This window comes from Solea senegalensis, linkage group LG11, assembly GCF_019176455.1.
Source record: "Solea senegalensis isolate Sse05_10M linkage group LG11, IFAPA_SoseM_1, whole genome shotgun sequence".
Taxonomy (NCBI): domain Eukaryota; kingdom Metazoa; phylum Chordata; class Actinopteri; order Pleuronectiformes; family Soleidae; genus Solea; species Solea senegalensis.
Window position 1 is genome coordinate 18,701,554 of NC_058031.1, and position 18,753 is coordinate 18,720,306.

At 38.5% G+C, this 18,753-nt stretch overlaps 3 protein-coding genes across 6 annotated transcripts in view; 1 reads left to right on the forward strand and 2 right to left on the reverse strand.

The window, feature by feature from the left end:
- Positions 1-2,809, reverse strand: part of trim33 (tripartite motif containing 33) — a 31,435-nt gene extending 28,626 nt beyond the window's left edge. For all 3 annotated transcript variants that reach the window (XM_044037844.1, XM_044037843.1, XM_044037842.1), the window contains exon 1: positions 2,194-2,809. In XM_044037844.1, the coding sequence (XP_043893779.1) occupies positions 2,194-2,773 (580 nt within the window). In that variant the 5' untranslated portion in view covers positions 2,774-2,809. The remainder of the gene's footprint in view (positions 1-2,193) is intronic.
- A 2,783-nt stretch (positions 2,810-5,592) lies between these two features.
- On the forward strand, positions 5,593-9,489 carry bcas2 (BCAS2 pre-mRNA processing factor). The gene is made up of 7 exons (XM_044038793.1): positions 5,593-5,776; positions 6,643-6,735; positions 6,827-6,897; positions 7,297-7,458; positions 7,546-7,596; positions 7,668-7,748; positions 7,835-9,489. Exons 1-7 carry the CDS (start codon positions 5,684-5,686, stop codon positions 7,959-7,961), a joined length of 678 nt encoding a protein of 225 aa, XP_043894728.1. The 5' UTR covers positions 5,593-5,683; the 3' UTR covers positions 7,962-9,489.
- An 888-nt stretch (positions 9,490-10,377) lies between these two features.
- otud3 (OTU deubiquitinase 3) lies at positions 10,378-15,187 on the reverse strand. 2 transcript variants are annotated; one of them, XM_044038790.1, is made up of 8 exons: positions 14,985-15,187; positions 13,256-13,478; positions 12,542-12,690; positions 12,064-12,176; positions 11,854-11,976; positions 11,568-11,700; positions 11,189-11,376; positions 10,378-11,077 (listed from the first exon to the last, which is right to left on the reverse strand). In XM_044038790.1, exons 2-8 carry the CDS (start codon positions 13,459-13,461, stop codon positions 10,913-10,915), a joined length of 1,077 nt encoding a protein of 358 aa, XP_043894725.1. In that variant the 5' UTR covers positions 13,462-13,478; positions 14,985-15,187; the 3' UTR covers positions 10,378-10,912. The 2 variants fall into 2 exon arrangements, with proteins under 2 accessions (XP_043894725.1, XP_043894727.1); XM_044038792.1 differs by having other exon boundaries at positions 13,256-13,486.
- Positions 15,188-18,753: the final 3,566 nt, after the last annotated feature.

Below are 18,753 nucleotides of genomic sequence, written 5' to 3' on the forward strand. Positions count from 1 at the left end.
ATGTGTTGAGTTGGGTGAACAGACAGTTGTGTGCACACAGGGGGAGGTGTTAAGAGCATGTATGGAGACAAAAAAAAAATACCATACAAAGTGAATGCACACACAAAACAAAGTATGTGCGTACTAAACACACTTGTGCACGCTCAACAATGTGGCACAAAAACAAAACCATATATTTTGACTGGGCAAAATGAAACCAAAAATTGAATTTCTGGTAAATCTGATGAATTTAATATGAAGGCATATTTGACTTAATATATATGTACAAAAAAAATATGATTATTCATAATTCCAGTCTGACTACAACATATTTATGAGTTTAAGTTCACCTAAAGCATCTTTTTCATCCTATTCTGTGAAAGCTGTATTTTAATAACTGCTTCCATCTACGCTAAACGCCCAAAACATGGTGTAGTACATATGCCGGGCGTGTATGTGGCACTGTAACACTGCCACAAAAATTACTCCAAAAACAGAGAAGATGTGGAGCGTGTGCAGAAAGCATGCGTGTTGTGTTTTTTTTATGTTTTTTTTTAAATAAATCATTTGAACCGGTATACAATAACAACTAGAGACAGAATAAATAAAGCCATTTGGAGTATGAAGGAAAATAAAAGTTAACAGCTAACAAACCAAACAACGTTCATACACAAGAAAAAGAGATTACGAAGATAATGACAGTGAATGCAAGCTGTAAAGGGGGGTGGGGCAATAACATTGTTTTCCACATAAGCACATATACAAAATACAACAAGGGTTGCAATTTATTTCACTCCGTTTTCCAAAGATGGTGTTTTTATGTCTACTTTAATTCTACTAAACTTGTTCTCATGTGTAGGGCCCTGAAATGGATGGTTCGATATTAGATGTTAGTAGTTGATATTAGATGTTAGATGAACTGCCATATAGAGATATAGAGACCATTACTAACGACTAACTAACTGAAGGGAAAACATACAAATAAGGGTATGTATTTCACTATCAACTAACTAATTAAGAAATTAATATATACACACAGTATTGGGCAAAAAGTCTCAAGGACCCACCAGCTTTGTTGTTTTAGGTCTGTCAAATTCTGTGATCATTGGCATTTGGGTTGGAAAGATGCGACTCAAAGTTGATCTTAGCAAGCTGTCAAAGAGTTTAACTCATACAATGTGTATGTAATACTCAAGCATGTCTAGAATTAACCCTAGCTTAATACTCTTTTCACAGCACATGTGTCAGACAAACAGGTTTTAACAATGACATTAATTTCAGGTCCACTGGGGCCATGCTATTGTTCAGTTGTGAGGGTAGGATACGCTGAATGGCCATATTCTCGTGATGTTTGATAAAATTAAAATATTGACAAATAATTACACTTTACCTTGTTTCAAGGCAAGAAAACAAGGAAGAATAGGTCCTTCATATAAGCCTGGGCTTCTAGACCTCTCCTGGTACAATCTCTTTGCCTTCTTGATTTTATGTTATTTGAGAGTGAAAAATATATTAAAACTAAATTATAGCATTGCTGAAACAACTAGAGCTGAAACAATTATACTAAACTACGCTAAATACTAAATTAATCATGAACTATTAATAGATTATCGATCGATTGTTTCAGCTTCTTAAATGTTAACATTTTCTGGTTTCTTTGCTCCATATTACAAAGAAATAATTCAATCAATTTGGTTTGTGGACAAAACAAAATATTCGATAACATCATCATCTCCATGTTTGACAAACATTGATCAACGTTTTTTTAACGTTTTCTGACATTTTATGGACCAAAAGATTACTTGAGTAATCGTGAAAATAATCGACAGATTAACTGATTGTGAAACTAATCGTTAGTTGTAGCTCTGGAAGCATGCTGGCCTGTGACATTTAGATTTCCTCAATTCGTATTATGGAAATCTGAAAAACTGAATTTAAAATACATATAATAAAATGCCCCACACAAATGAATGAAAAATGACATCATCTGTCCAAGGATCAATCAAGTCAATCAATCAATCAATATTATCGATACATATGCAGCCTATTTAAGATTAATCGGATCAATCAACCCTCCTAAGTTTAATTGAGTTTCGCGTCATTATTAGTTAAGTTCATTGACCATGGTTTTGCCTGGATACACAGAATAAAGCAAACTTCAGATGACACAGCGGAGTTGCTGTTAACAGGTAGACCCAGCTTGTAAATACTCACCGATGTGTGTGTCCGTCTGCCCGTGTGGACCAGGGACCTGTACGCTTATCTGTCTTTCTGGTTGCGGGATACATTTTAGGCAGAATGAGTGCAGACAAGGCAGAAGTTTGGGCTCACAGTCTCGGTTCTGAAGACTTTGTTTACACACTGCGCACGTATCCAGTAAATTAATGGGAGTGGATACCGGCGTAGCCGCTGGAGCAGTAGGAGGGGGGGACATTTCAGTAGAGAGCCCACCATCTCCGGCAGCATCCCCGGCACTCGGGCTTTCAGTGGTTGCTGGCTCTGTGCTGGAACAGTTGGTCTCAGCGGGGCTCACGGCGTTGCTAGCGCTACCATTGGCTTCCCCTCCCGCACCGACAGTCGCGACGCTGCTAACGTCTCCTCCGTCGCTAGTGGGTGTTGGTGCCTCGTTCGCGTTATCATTACGCTCTGTTTCTTCTTCACCCTTCGTATTCGCTTCTGTAATTATTGTCGCACTTTCCTCATTCGTCTCTGACTGCTCGTTATCTGGCGCTGAAGGCAGGGAGTCCAAATTAGCAGACGGTTTCAAATCTTCCTCGTCTTTGTTGTCCGCCATCTTCCTTCCTCTTTGAACCGCTGCACGTCCTACGTAACTTCTCGAGCCTCGAGCACGTAAAGATACGTCGTGACGTCAAGTTTTGTTTATTTGCTTACGCTATGTTGTCGGTTTATTAGGTACACCTAACCGACATGATTTCAGGATAACAATCCCGCTTTGTGTCAGACCTGAAGCGCAAACCTGAATTGATTTCAGAAAAAAAAAAAAATTCCCACCGTAATTTTGCAAACTTGTCTTTATATTATTACTGTTAGTAATTGCTTAGGAATGCAACACAAGTGAGAGCTCTCCTATCAGCAGTAGTATTAACATTTCTGTTGTAGTTCTTATGTCAATTCTAACTGTATTATTTATTGATAGTAATGTCAGGTGTTTACGGTAAATAAGACGTAATATGAAATATTCGTCACAGGTCAGGCGGCTGCTGTATGTTTTCCCCGACTCGTGACACACTTGTGTAGCCACGCCTCTTTTCTAATATGTAATGAACCCTGCTATTGTTCGTTTGGGATTGGCAGATAGATAGATAGATAGATAGATAGATAGATAGATCTGCTTTACCACCACAACAACAGTGAACAGGCCCCCACACAATCAAACCTAAGTGATTTAGAAACTTTGGTAACTTTGGTGTGGGAGTAAACAGGAGTTGCTGGAGAAAACCCACACCAAGGTGAAGACATTCACCCTGCATTCCTGGACTGAGTAACCTTGAGAGACAAGACCTTTCAGAGAAATTAACAATCTGGCTCATTTTTATCTGTGTGTCTGTGTGACTGACAACAACAGCACAGACTCATTGGATTATACTCCATAATTGGTTACCTTCTATCACGGAGCATTTTCCTACATCAGCAGCAGGTGGAAGCTGACTGAGTATTTTTTCCACATCTTAATGAGATGTTTGCTTACTTAACACAAACTGGAAAATAACCTCAGATCAGCCGATTCAGGCATCACGCCAGACAAAGTTCTGCTTCAAGGTTTGCGTGGGTTTATTCACATGTGAATAATGAGGCTTTGCATAGGACAGCAGGATTTCCTGTTAGTCTGCTTTGGATGTTTGGATAAAATCTTCATAAACACCAGCAGTGTATTAGGATTTGTATAGGGAGTATGTTGTAGTAGTGGTAATGGTACAAAGGTGAGAGGTCTAAAGTTGTACTAAATCTAATTCCTTCATAATTTCAAACAGTATAATGCTGGAAAATGAGAATAATAGGTTCTCTCTAACTTTAAGAGCATGTTCTTGTGCACACTAAAATTCACATTTCTAAAAATGTATACACAGCCTTTGTTGTTGTTTTATTAATACTTACATACACCTGTGAACAAAAACAACTTCAAACCACAGATGTATAATAAGACCTTCATGTAAAATATCATGTTTAATTTAAATCACTGTATAAATAATTAAAATAAGGTTCCACCCTGAACAACTAAAAAACAGTAACAGTCCAATATGACTATTTTTGCTTTTATTTGCTAATGTGTGTGTATTTTTATAGAGTAGAGAACAAAAAGTAGTTTTATTCTATGAAAATATTTGTGCAACAGAAAAAGAGTGTAAAAATGTCAACAGCTGAACCAAGTAGAGGAGACTGCTGACAGGCAAACACTGCAGCCAGTCAGAGCCCCATGAATTAGTGTAATGAAAACTGACTGGTTGAAATGGACATTTTATAGGCCAATAGTGCATATTGGACACTGGATTTTTGCTGAATGTGCACATTTAGTAGTGGCGTCAACAATGGTGTGCTGCTGCATGTGATTTCTCAAGGACGCGTAGATTTAAAGCTGAATCTTGTCACTGAAATTGTGAAGTACAAACTTGATTACTACTGAAGCAGACACTGTCTATATAGCAGTCTAAAAAGAAATGACGATGAGAACTGAGTGTGTTGAGAATGTCCATCCAATTAAAGGTAAAATAAGATAGTCCTTTGATAGACATTTCCTTTGCTAAATGTTGGAGATTAACACTGTTTTCCGTTCGGCATTGTTCGCTTTGATTGTAATGTCGGATATTGCGCTCATGACTCTTCCAGTGACGACCAACCAGTGAATGCTGTCGTCACATTTCAGTATCGCCTCAGTTCGCTTGGAACCTCGCCAGAGCAGATACTAAAAAAGAACCAGGTACTATCAATAATGAAAAAATAAATAAATAAACGAATCGAGCTGTGCCGAGTCGTGTTTTGAACTGTAATGTGGAAAAGCACAATATGGTAGCTTTAGTGTGAGTTTTGTCCATTTAAACATGGTGGTCCATCCTAGACTCATAATGTAAATATAAAAGGCTCATTCTGTGGTAATGAAAATAATAATTATAAATTCAGGTGATTGTTAAAAAACATCAGTATAAATATTTTATTTTCCACTTGTCCAAAAGAATTTCACCTAAATCTTAGACACTGATCCTTTAACAGTGCACGACAAGTAGGTCAGTGTATTTGTTGTTGCATATATAAGTAATTTATCCCTGTAGTGGTCGACTGATCTGAAATAGAAAAATATAATTTCTGGTTTTGTTTTTTGTTTCTTACATTTTTTATATTTCAACAATTCATACATAAAAATGTTGAGGCCATTTTTTGTTACTTTTTTGTTAATTTTAGTGTTTCTAATCACAACAAAGGCGACAGTATGTCATCGGTTCCACAGCTGCTGCCTCAGCAGTCCAAACATTGTTTTTTAACCTACATTTCTCGTTAAGAACATAAGCTTCTCAACTGTCACCTGATCAAGCAGCATTTCTACTCCACTCCACTAGATGTCATTTATGTTTTTTTGATGGTCTTCCGTCGGAAGCGGAAATCGAATTTGTTGTTACTGTGTTGCTTTGAGGAGCGGTGTTTCATTTTAAGACAAGTTCAATAAATTCAAAAACAAAGTAGGCTGATTAAAATGGCCGGGACGGCTTCAGTAGCGGGTGAAGTGTTCGTCGATGCGTTGCCATATTTTGACCAAGGATACGACGCAACGGGAGTTCGAGAAGCGGTGAGTTCACCGGCACCAAACCGGGAATCTGTTAGCCGCAGCATGTTAGCTCAGCTAACCATGCTGTTCTTAAACATGGACATAAATGACACTCTGCGGCACTTTCAGTGGACCAGTTATCATACATTTAATCTGGTCACGCTTAACTATCGTAATGCGTATTAATTACTACACTTATTATCATTAAAACTCTCGGCTCATTGGGACGAAGAGCAGAGATACTGCTTGTGTAGAAAACCAACTTTTTGGCAGGAAATAGCCACTCTCAAACCTACGGTCAATTTAGATTGTCCAGTTTGCCTCATCTTCTAATATGCATGTGTTTGGACTGTGGGAGGAAACCTACACACAGGCACATGGAGTACATGTAAACTCCATACAGTCACAAACTCGGGTTCGCTTCCTGCAAATACCAAAACTTGTTTTTCTATTTAAAATATTAATTTCTTAATGTACTACTTTTACATTTTATAACATTAATCTACTTTTACTTTTGAAAATGACTTATCTTTGAAGTTACTCGCCTCTTTAAAAAAATGTGAGGTTCCAATGGTGGAAACCACAGGAGGTCAACAACAACTTTATATCATTAATTTGTGTTTCAGTAATGACTTCAACATCTGTCATACAGTAAATGTCATAATGCCCAGTTTGCTGGCAGCTATAATGGAGAAACACAGTGACCGGAAAAAACTTGTACAGTCTTAAGGCCGACTTCAGAAATGATTTCCCATTTCATAGAATTTCTCACTGGGGAAATCCTCAACTTCAATAATGTCTCCTGTACAAGAAGGAGACAGTACTAAGAGAAAACACAATTTATTTGTAGCTCCTGTGCTTTGACCTGATTCTCCTTCATCTTGTAGGCTGCAGCATTGGTTGAAGAGGAGACCAGAAGATACCGACCTACCAAGAACTACCTGAGCTACTTGCCCACACCGGACTTTGCTGCTTTTGAGGTGACCAACTCCTCAGAGCTCTGAAACCATCTTATTGGCTTTGAACATTGTGACAGAAGAAAATTATTATTTTTTTCTTTCTGAACTCCAGACAGAGATCATGAAGAATGAGTTTGAGCGGCTTGCGGCTCGACAGCCCCTGGAGCTTCTGAGCATGAAGAGGTAAGTTCTACACACTGCAGGAGCTTGTGATGAAGCATCATGGTGGTTTGGACAAAAGCCATTTTTTCCTCATTTGCCTGAAAAGACAAGTTGTATGTTTATTATATTTAAAATATGCGGCTTAATAAAATGTGAAAACAGAGTAAAATGGTCTGAAAACATTCTCAGTGAACAGTAGCTTTAAACTTTTTGTTTGTGAAGGTAATTGAAATGTTTAAAAAACAAACAGCTTCCTAGATTTTTACCATTTTATTATTTATTTATTTGTAATGTTTTTTGTTTTTATGTTTTATACCTGTGCCTTTAACTCCGTAAAGCACTTTAGTCAACCCACGTTGTCTTCAAATTTGCTCTAGAAATTAAGTTGACTTGACTTGTACTATTTTCTTCCCCGTGGAGATATGAGCTGCCTGCGCCTTCAGCAGGACAGAAGAACGACATCACTGCGTGGCAGGAGTGCGTCAACAACTCCATGGCGCAACTGGAGCACCAGGCGGTCCGCATCGAGAATCTAGAGCTGATGTCACAGTATGGAACCAACGCGTGGAAAGTCTACAATGAGTATGTGACCTCAGCCTTTTATCCCAGACGCCAACACAGAATCAGTCTAAAGAGTTAATCTAATATGTTTTTTTGTCTTTCCCACAGTAACTTGGCTTATATGATTGAGATGGCACAAAAGGAACTTCAGAAATTCAGGTGACCAATGTGTGGAACGATGGGTTAATTTTTACATTTAGTGGTTTTTAATTTATTTTTTCGGTCCACAGGAAGCAAATTCAGGACATCAACTGGCAGCGCAAGAACGATCAGTTGGCAGGAGGAGCCAAACTACGAGAGCTGGAGTCCAAGTATGTTTTATGATGTGACTTTACACTGAGGGACAACACACGTTAGATTTCCTTCTTTTCTAACTTCTGTATCTGTCTGTCAACAGTTGGGTGTCTCTGGTCAGCAAGAACTACGAGATCGAGCGAGCCATCGTCCAGCTGGAGAATGAAATCGCTCAGCTCAGACAACAGCAGGGGGACGAGAACAAGGAGAATATTCGGCAGGACTTCTAGATGACGCCTCAGTCACACAGATGTCAGCTTGTTTCATAAACGTTTGTGGATTGAGAAGCAAGAAGGTGGTTAAGTGACCTGTTCGTCTGAGATTTAATGTGAATCTTGCCAATAACTTTGACCTTCAGGAGGAGCCACCGACACACACTTCACCACACCTCATGTTTCACTGTACAAACAGTGTTGGAATATGTTTCAATGAGACTTTTCGAACAGTTTCTGCCCCCTGAGGAACACAGATATTAAGTGATCCCATGTACAGTCTACAAAAATACAAGACATTCTTACAAAAGAAGAGTTTGATTCTTAAACAATAAAATATTACTACTTTGGTCAGTAGCTCACGTTGATGCTTGACTCGGTTAAGTGTTTCCCAAACAGTGAACTGTGTTATTTGTTGAAATCCTCTTCACGTCTAGATAGTCATCAATACATAAGGTTGTCTGTGGAAGTGTAGTTTAAGTGTGTAGCTGATAAACTCTTCCTCCTCCTGTGTGCTCGCTTGTTAAAGCTCTGCCCTCCAGACACACAGGCCTGAGTAGTGAATAATACTTTGTGTTTCATTTAATTTGTCATATCACTTTATACGTTAAGCCCCGCCTTCCTCTTCTCTGTTAGGGAATGAGCTCTGTCAACCAATCACAAGTGTTGTTACAAGTCAGTCTAACAGCTGCCGCATCGTTATTGGCTCACTGACGAGAATCAGAATACTGTATCAATCCCTGGGGGAAATTGGTTGCATTACATTTTGTTCCCTCAGTACTAAAATTGTATTAATAATTTAGAGTTAAGTTATCAAAACACAATAATTGCAACCCAAAATATATTCAATTTAACTTGAAATGTAAACGTGACAAGAAATATGACCCCTTTAAATTCTATAACAAATAAACAAATAAAAAGGTGGGAATGTAATGTATGTATAGGAAAAGTAAATTTTGCTGTCAAATCCAAAGGGTTTTTTAAGAGCACAATTCACGGTAACAACAGAGAAATATTGCACATAATGATGGATTGTGTTTGCTGACCTATACAAATTAGTCCAGTTCCAGGCTTCTGGTTTTGAATGTGTGACACAGTGAGGGAAGCATGAACAGCCAATGGCAATGATTTCCTGTGGCGCTCTGCAGTACAACATGGAGGAATGAGTCTGTCACTGATTTGTTTGTTGCAGTGAACCACATTCTTTTCCTCTAGTTTCCACCCTTCTTTATTGACGCTATCACAACGTGGATTTCAACAAATAAGATACAACGTTAAAGAAACCAATAATGGGCTATAGTTGGAAGATAAACTTCAGTGTGTAACAGGCAGATTTGTTGCTGCTTTATCTCTCAGTCTTTGTTTTGCATTTATTGTTTGGTCACTCAATGTCACATGATGGTGGTACTTATCATTAATACCATCATGCAGGTTTCACTGTGTACATACTTTTTAGAGCCTGCTGAAGACTAAATGATGTCAGTGAGCCTCCCCTTCATTTCCTTTAGATTTTTTATACTGTTGAATAAAATACACATTTCTTACATTTTCTTGTGACTTAGATTCATTTCTCACATCAAATATCATGATGCACAATCTCACTCTCAATGTTCCAGTTTTGCTTATACTATAAAAATACTATGCTATAAAGACATGGATTATGCATTTTTTTTAGGACAGTTGCATGCATCTTTGCAGCTCAGACTACAATGATTGTTAAGTACCAGAAGGTGCAGTTTATTCAAATAACTTCTCACTGATTTATGATATATTCACATTTCTGGCAGAGTTCTTCAGCAGTTTACTAAACACGTGGCTTGTCAGAAATGTTGTCTTTATTCTTGTAGAAACGACAGAATCCAAATCTGTCAAATTATTATGTTCAGCTACAACCAGTTAAATATTTAATAGTATGTTAGTGAACTGATTGTTAAAGGTATGTGTAACTCATTAACCAAAGTTAGTGAGGTTATGCTATTCCCATTAGTGTGAAATAGCATCATTTAGGGTTCATAAAATATCACAGGCATGACACCAGTCACTGTCCTTCACAGGTCACCATGCTCATGTCCTTCATGAGTGAGATTGGCAGTAAGTTTACAAACTGAAGGTAACTCATTACCCAAAGGGACCCACGTTGGAACAGCAGTGTTTGACTGAAGTAAATCAGCTGAGAAGAGTTTCTGTTTAACAAGCAAACAACTACTCAATAATATATGATCCACTGTGTATGTGCCGTGAATTTGTGTTTTTGTGAATATGTTGATGTTTACAGTTTAACTACTGGAAATTCACCCAAGTGACATTGGGGAAATAAAATCCATGTAATGATTTTGAATTTAAGAAAGTTACAATAAAGTCTCAGTTTGCCAACATGTGCATGTCTGGATATGACACTTTGAAACACATTATCTGATGGACGTTAACAGTAAAGTATAATTTATTCTCTTTTTTTTATTGCCACATTCCTTCAACAGTGTGCAAAACAATCTTTCAATTGCTCCTTCGCTTCCTTCTTTGGTCAGATCGAACAAAATCTGATCTGAATAAACGTCAACTCAATCTGTGGCAAATAAGAAAGCCCAGCTTCACAAAAATGATCTGCATGGTTGTCATGAAAAGTCAAATGTCCAGCATAGAGCAGGCGGGGGGGGGGAGGGATAGGTAGCACAGCGGGTCAGTTTCTACATAAACCAACACCAACCAGGGACTGAATCCAAACCCAGCAACACTGAGAATCTAACACTTTCACTCTCTCACACAGTCACACTCTCTCTCTCTCACTCACTCACACATACACACACAGTTTGCAGGCACCGTTATACTGTTTGCAAAGAAACTATAGGAGTCTCTTTAGGAAAAGTCATCCACTGTGACTGAACCAATTCTGACTATGTGCAAAACTTTGTGGACAGCGACAGCCACTGGTAGCTAAAGAAACAGTAGGTAATTTTTGGCCACGCTCCAGTCTATATACTGAGGGTGTTGAGAGCTGGTACTAAAGTAACAGCTTCTGGCTGGTTCTGGTTCTGGTCCGGGCTTCCTTTGCTCTGGAGAAATTTCTGCCGATGCCTTTCCTCCTGACGCTTCTTCTTTTCTTGCCTCTGCTGCTCCTTCCTCTGCTTGTTTGATATCTGTAGATGTTGGAAAACAAAATATTTTCCCACCATGTTTTAATGAGTATAGTGGATCTTAAAATAATTCTAATTTCTAAAATAAAAATGATAATTCTGTTTTGACTTCACCTTAGATTTCTGTAGGTTGCTGCCCTCTGCTGACTGCTTGTGCTCACTGCAGTCTGTGGCTGCAGCTCTGCAGGCCGAGCAGGATCCTGAGGTACACTGGCCCTGGCAGGCCTGACCCAACGCTGAGCCAACAAGCCATTCAGAATTAATAGTTGCTGCACTCAGCTGGAGAAGGTTCTCCTCATCACCTGTGACAGAATAAATCACTGAATGTGAATGCCGTTGTTAAGATCAAGAAAATGTTTGTATATTATTGAACAGATAAGCTTAAATATTCAATTGTTACGGAGTCTGTAATAAAGTCTGGAGAAAGGTTTTTGTCTTTCACTCCGACAGCTTAATCCTTCCTGCAGCTAATGAGTCAAGTGTGACGTCTGACCCTGGATTCCACGATTTTTTATTGAGTTCAGGATCACGTTGTCCTCCTCCGAGGCCGAGTGGGAAGAGTTCTTCTGTCTGTCCCTCTGACCGTCCCCAAACTCACGCTGCTGGCCTTGCGAATTCTGCATATTCTGGTGACAGCAAAGGTGAATAATCATCAGAATCTCACAGCCTCATTAAGCTAAATGTATTGCATGACATAACACACTCTTGACACACATTTAATCTAAAGCAGTGACTATATGATTTCTACTATATTTAATATGAAAGAGATAGTATAGTACCTCTATGCGGAGCTGAGCAGGACTCTCAGAGTTGTCTCCGATCCGCCTCACACTGTCATAATGATCTCCATAGCGGTAGGCAATGTGAAGCTCTCTGCACACCTGCTTCTCTGCCCCATTTATCTACAAAGAAAACAGACAAAAATAAACTGTGTGCTGTAGCAAATGGTGCTTAGGTATCATTGAGTAATTGTCTTGGCTTGTCCCTACCTCCCATAGTGGGGTGTTCAGCTGATGGATGACCACTTTCACCTGTTGACTGCGAGCAAACGCTACAATAGCGTCGTTGCCAGCAAATGTACCAGACTGTGAGAGATTTGACACTGGGCAGAAAGAAAGAAAAGGACTTATTGACAGTCTGATCACACACACCATTCTTTCTTCCTTTTATATGTGTTGAACAGCAAATAGAGTTCCTCTTATTAAAATAAGTCATCACTAAATCATCATTAAGCAAAGTTATATCTACTTGCAATCACACATTAGCAGTCACAGAGTCAGATATTTTTAGGAAACAATCGCGAGAAGTCTGAAAATATCAAATATCAAAATGTCATTTTGAAAACGTAGTTCTGTTGCTCCATTGCAAGCAGACGCAATGACCACCAGGGGTCAGTGCATAGTTGCTGTACACATTTCTGCTTTATCAGTCTTATTTCCACAGTGTCACACACTGAATCCTCCTTACAGTGCTGTGTAAAGGGAACGTCATCCTCGACGAAGGGTTCAAAGTCTTGTCGATGAGACATCATATACTGTACAGTTTCCTGACGAAGCTGCAGGTGACCCCGCGAGTGACCCTCCAACTGGTCCCCTAAAGCTCTGAACAGACAGTTTCTGCAGGGGAAAGGAAAATGAAATCAATATATCCGTTAGTAAAGTATTGGGATTTTGACAATAACATCAACTTAACTCTTAACAAGTTTACTAGACCTTCAAACTCAGCAGTAAACATGACTAATTAAAAATGCTGCCTTTACTGTACAGCAGCCATGCAGCTGAAGCCTAGATATTAGGGATGGCCATGAATATGTGATTATTTTAATCATAAAAGTTAATCAGTTAATGTGACTAAGATGCAAAACTTCTCTTTCAATCCGAGCGTCTCTGAATAAATCTCATTCGCTTCTCCTCTAAACAGGTGGAGAATTTCTGTGTGATAAAATGATGTCTGAGCACAATAATTATACATATATACACATATATATATATATATATATATATACATATACGTATATATATCTCAGACATGAGCTGAAGAAAAACATAGAGCTGTCACCACCTTAAATGTAATTTTGTGTAAATTATCTAAATGATAAACTTGTGTGGTGTCAGCACTGTGTGGGTCGATGCTGAGAGAGACCAGCATTAATAGATGCCACAATCTTTTACTAGCTCTTACCCATCTCCTGGGACTTCTCTGAGCTTGAGCCCCAGAGCCTGGAGCTGATTGGAGAAACTAACAAACTCTGCACCTTCATCACCATCCTGAGGCCGGTTCTTACGGTCTTTTGCGATGGCTCGGCGTGCTGCCCGCTCATCCCTCTTGCGCTCCACTTCATTCTTTTTGTTGCTCCGCACAGGTTTTAATGTCTGTTTCCTAGACATGATGGCTGCAGTTGATTCTGCATGCATGCAACACCAAAGAATGTCTTTGTTAGAGAGGAGCTGGCTGTTTTGGGTCACTCAAATTAACAAGCACAAAGGTGAACATTTGTGTGCGCGTGTGTCACTTGAGTAAGCTAGTTTTGTGTAAATTAAACATCCCACTTTAGTTTTTCCCCTCACGTAAAATAAAATTTTTTTATCTAGTCCTCTAGTCCAGTTGACAGAACTTGCAGCAGTTTCTTCCAAAGTGATCTGGGATTTGCTCATGCTGCACCAAGCAATTTGATTCAAGCTCATTGTATGGATTGTTAGAGAATCTGATCACTTAAGTGAACTGGTGTTTGATGTACATTTTTAACAAATACACAATAACATCCTAAAATATGTGATTGTGTTTTTTTTAACTGCAATTATGAATAGATTTGCAACAAACATTTTATTTAAAGTCAGCTACAATTACATTTATTGTGTAATAGATAAAAACTGTTGTGGAGTTTTACAACAAGACACCATCAAGACATTACAGGACCAGTTTGAGGATTAAGTGGAATTGTATTTGTCTCTATATGTTGGCACTGCAATGGACTGGTGACCTGTCCAGGGTGGACACCACATTTCACTCTATGTCAGCTGGGATTAGCACCAGCAGCCCTGTGACATTCATGTGGAGGATGGAGCAGTACACAAAGGATGGATGGATAGAAGTGAAGTTACATATTGAAATCAACTAAGTCTGGGTACAACATGGAAGATTCCACGAAAGAGGAATGTGATGAAAAGAATTCAGGTCATCGTTTTCAGGAGATCACCATAATTTTAGATATTTTATTAAATATCTGTTGGTAACAAATTTATACACAAGTGGACCATTTAACTTTTAAATCGTTGAAATTGGGCCAGTAAATGTAGGAGGAGATAGCAACCAAAAATAAGTGGAGGATGAAGATTGTGAAGTGGTAACTGCGTCGTTAAGTGAATTTTCACTGCTGCATACAAAGATATGGAAGTTGACTCGGTCTCGGCGTCTGTCACGCTTAAGGATATTTTCTTTTGGATACACTATGACATAACCTAGAATGTATATGATCTGGGTAGCCCGTGGGCAAGAGGAAGCGAATTGGGGTTGTAAACTCGCCCGGTTTGTGTGTGTTCACTACTGGTGTATATAATTGGTGTATGTACAAAATGAACAATTCTAATTATAAGTAAAATGTTCTGTGACTATAACTAGCGCTAAATAACATACGACGAGATTTGTTATATTTCTGTTTCTGATGCTTCTGTTTAGTTAACTCACTAGTCAGTCCTGCGTATTAACTAGTATTAGTTTCTGCAGGATTGTGTTGCCTTTGGCTGACTCAAAACACTACAATATCGGCGTCAAGTCCAGCTAACAGCTAGCTAGTTAGCTAACTAACATTCACGGCTTAATGTTACATAACAGTTCGTGTCTTGTCGATAGCAGCTCTAACCGGACAGTAGATAACTGAAGGAATTCTCGTTTTTGATAAACTGACACTTACCTTCAACGCTCTGCTCTCGACGAGGGACAAATTTACGTCGTTTCTTGTATTTTTTGCCTCAGTGGAACGATGTATGTTTTGGTTTTGTTTACAACGGAAGTTCTGCATACGTTACTCGGTTGTGCGTCAGATCGTAGCTACGGAAGGTAAAATGGGCCAAACTGCAAAGGCAATTATAAATTGCTCTGAGCTGAATATGGCATATAGAAACTGATTGAAGCCACAAATAATTAAATAATTAAATCTGTCTGTCTATCTATCTATCTATCTATCTAAATATCTATCTATCTATCTATCTATCTATCTATCTATCTATCTATCTATCTGTCTACCTGCCTGCCTGCCTGATAAGTGTGTATCTATTAGATAATTTTATGAGTCAGGAAGCTCTGAGTCATTTCATATTCTAGACTTTGACTTGTGAGAAAGTGGGAGGTTACAGTTACAATTCTGAAAGATATTTTGAATCTGAATATGCCTCCACCTTCTCTCCAAATCCACTCACCACCAGTTCCTTCTGATGACTCCACACAGTTGGTGTGAGTGGGGGAGGAGGACTGAGTTGAGAAGCAATAAACAGGATGTTTGCTGTGTAGAAAAGACCAGACGCGCTGAGGCATAGAAATAAAAAGCCCAATGACATAAAACTGCATCAGAAAAAAGGAAGAAGCAGCAAGACTTAGTAAGATCGTATTTTCTTACCATGCCAGCTGGCATGAAAGAAACAGAACGCACATCTGCAGATGTGAGTCACTGTGTCCTTTATTATGCACCTCGTTGAGTGATGGCATCATGTGTGAGCAGATGTAATGTCCTGAAGGTTATTCATGCATGTGCAGCAATCAGCATCACCTGAGAGGAACAGGGGAATCAGTCAAGAATGGATGATATATCATTTATACTGTGCAATATGTTTGTGTGTGTGAGTCCAATGCAGTTCAAAGGTACTTTAAATCATTGTTTTACATGACATGCCTTTTTATCACGTGATATAAGGCTAAACAAGAACAGTATGTTGGCAAAAGTCAATTTGTACTGTGGTTGCAAAGGTTATACTCAATTTCTGCTTCACTTGACTTGCTCAAAGGTTTTCCCATGACATTTCTATGCTTACCACCTGAACACATGTTCACATGTTCATGAAAACACATGGTCATGACATATAACCAACTCATTGGCCTATACGTTAATATCCAATATGAGAAAATACAGTGCATTAAGAAAGCCGAGGTCAAAAACTTGACTGCATTATTCCAGAGTATGTAGGACATTATTTAAAAGATGGCTGCACAATACAACGATACAATACGATACAGTGAAATTCTTTTTTTCTCTTTTTAGCACCGTTAATGATATTTCAGTCGTTTGTATTGATGTGTCAAAAGAAATCATTAGCAATAAATGTAAACTTGCATGTTCAGATTCTGTCAGAAAATAAAACAGATCATTAGACTTTGTAATTAAAGCTGCAGTGGACAGGATCACTGGAAAATAGTTGATTGTTGAGTTTTAGCCACAGCTTTCTTTTAAAAGAAATATATATATGTATACATATATATATATATATATATATATATATACACATATATAATTTGGCATTGCAACTCTCTGACAAATGACCTGAGGCAATGTCTCCAGCTCTGAACCCTTATTGTATTATTCTCATTTACACTTGTTCCATATTTTTTTTAACGTTTCTTTGTAGTGTAGGAGGTTTTTGTCAGACCCAGGTGGCAACTAGTCGTGACATTACTCATAAGAAGCTGAATTCCTGTCTTGAAACCTAGCGATTTGTGATTTGGCTTGTGTGATGTTGACGTTTTGTAAATGGAAGTTCATAGACATCACCTGCCACCATCCTATTGGACAATACCAGCTGTCAGTCACACTGGAACCCACTCATGTTGTCTATTTTCCTCTAAACAGGAACACAATTTACACACGTGACATCATGTGCCACTGAAAAAAGACCTTAAACTATAGTGATTGAGACCATTAACTCCTCAGGGAAAAGGTTACTCCCGTTTTTAATCTAGTGAGGATTATTTTCCCATAGACTTCCATTCAAACAGGGTTCTTTTTGCAATCAGTGTCGCCCCCTAATGTCTACTAAATATATCCTTGCTTCCTGGTTGTTTTCAGGAGGAAACCAGAGGACTAAGTCTATTTTGATATATGGTCTATGGTTTGTGTATGGGTTTTGTTTGGAATTTACATTGACACCATTCTACCCCCTGATGATTTTTCAATTAGAGCCTGCTACACTGGTGCCTTGCTTAGATGTGTTATTTCACTGTGGGAAGTCGGAAAGACTAGCAGATGTTCTTGAATTCTACACAAGAATATGAGGGGCTATTGTGTATTTTTGTAACACTGTTTCCTTTTCTGTGTTTTTGTACAGAGGTTCAGAAAATGTTGTGTCGTCGCTGTCCTTGGTTCTGAACGGCTGTTCATTTATTCAGTTCATTTAAATTGTTTTACTGAATCTGATTAGTTTGGCTTCCTCAGTATGTATCGTGGTCAAGATATACCTTGACATTTCTCCTCATGTTCACAACAATATTCTATATGTCAGCTATAATATATTCAACCTCTCACATTCACATTTCATCATTTATTTTTCCCAATACAAAGAAAGAATCCCTAGACATCCATGGCAAATAGATCACATCAAGGAAGAGCTTGATTTCGGAGGGAAAAGTACACCAATGTGGGATTCCAAAAAAATCTCTGCATATTTAAAGAAACAAGTCACATGGTGCAGAATCAAAACCTGAAGAACTACACTGTCTGAAAGAGAATTATAAAGCCAGGCAGCATGAGTGTGTGTATGTGGGTGTGACCTGTTACAGTAATATAGTCACATCATGGTGACATCATTGTCTTCCTTAAGAGGATGAAAAGCACAACTGCCTATAATGTAGGCGATTCAAATCTAAGACAATGGTATGCTTTAGGGCTTGTTTTAGGTTAAGACCGATGGTGAGCGACCCCTAGTGGTCCACGAGTTGACAAGCAGGTATCATTATCATGTTTTAAAATTTAAAATGTCAGTGTTTTAATTTCAGTGTTTCTCAAACTGCCTGCGACATATATGTGTTGTTTTCAATATCAAATTAACTAGTAGCCTATGTAAAATCAAAATATATTTGTTTTGTGGCATTGTCTGACTTGAGCAGTGCAGTGGACGACACCGCTGACCGCAACTGCTATTTTGAGTTAAGTGGTGGTGGAGAAACCCTAAAAAAAAAAAAAAGTTTGAGAAACCCTACCCTAAAATAAAAAATGTTTGGTTTTCATGTCCTTAGAATACGCTTCTTATACAGTGTGTACTTAAGCAAGGGCCCTTGCTTTATGGAGGCCGCCATCTTGTGCCATCAAGTTTCTGCAACAGACTGAATGGACAAAGGAGCATGTATTTCATGTTTTGAATTGGATGCTTACTACACAAATGAAGAAGAATGTGTTTCAGGTGTGCAAAGCCACTGTATAGATGCCTTATTTTCTTGGAAAAGGGACGGGTGAGCAGAAGAGTCAGTTACAATCTGCAGTGTCACAAATTATTACACACTGGTTAATAGTTAAGGTAAGGGATGAGGCTTAATTTATAGTGTGTCCAAATGCATTAAAGTTGATACAGGGTCCTGACAAGATATCCTTTTCAAACTCAAAGCAGGGTTCATGTCATTCCACGCATGCAAACTCAATCTGCAATTTCTCCTTAGGAAATCTGCCTCATTTCTATTTCCTTGTAGTATTTGAGTTGTAC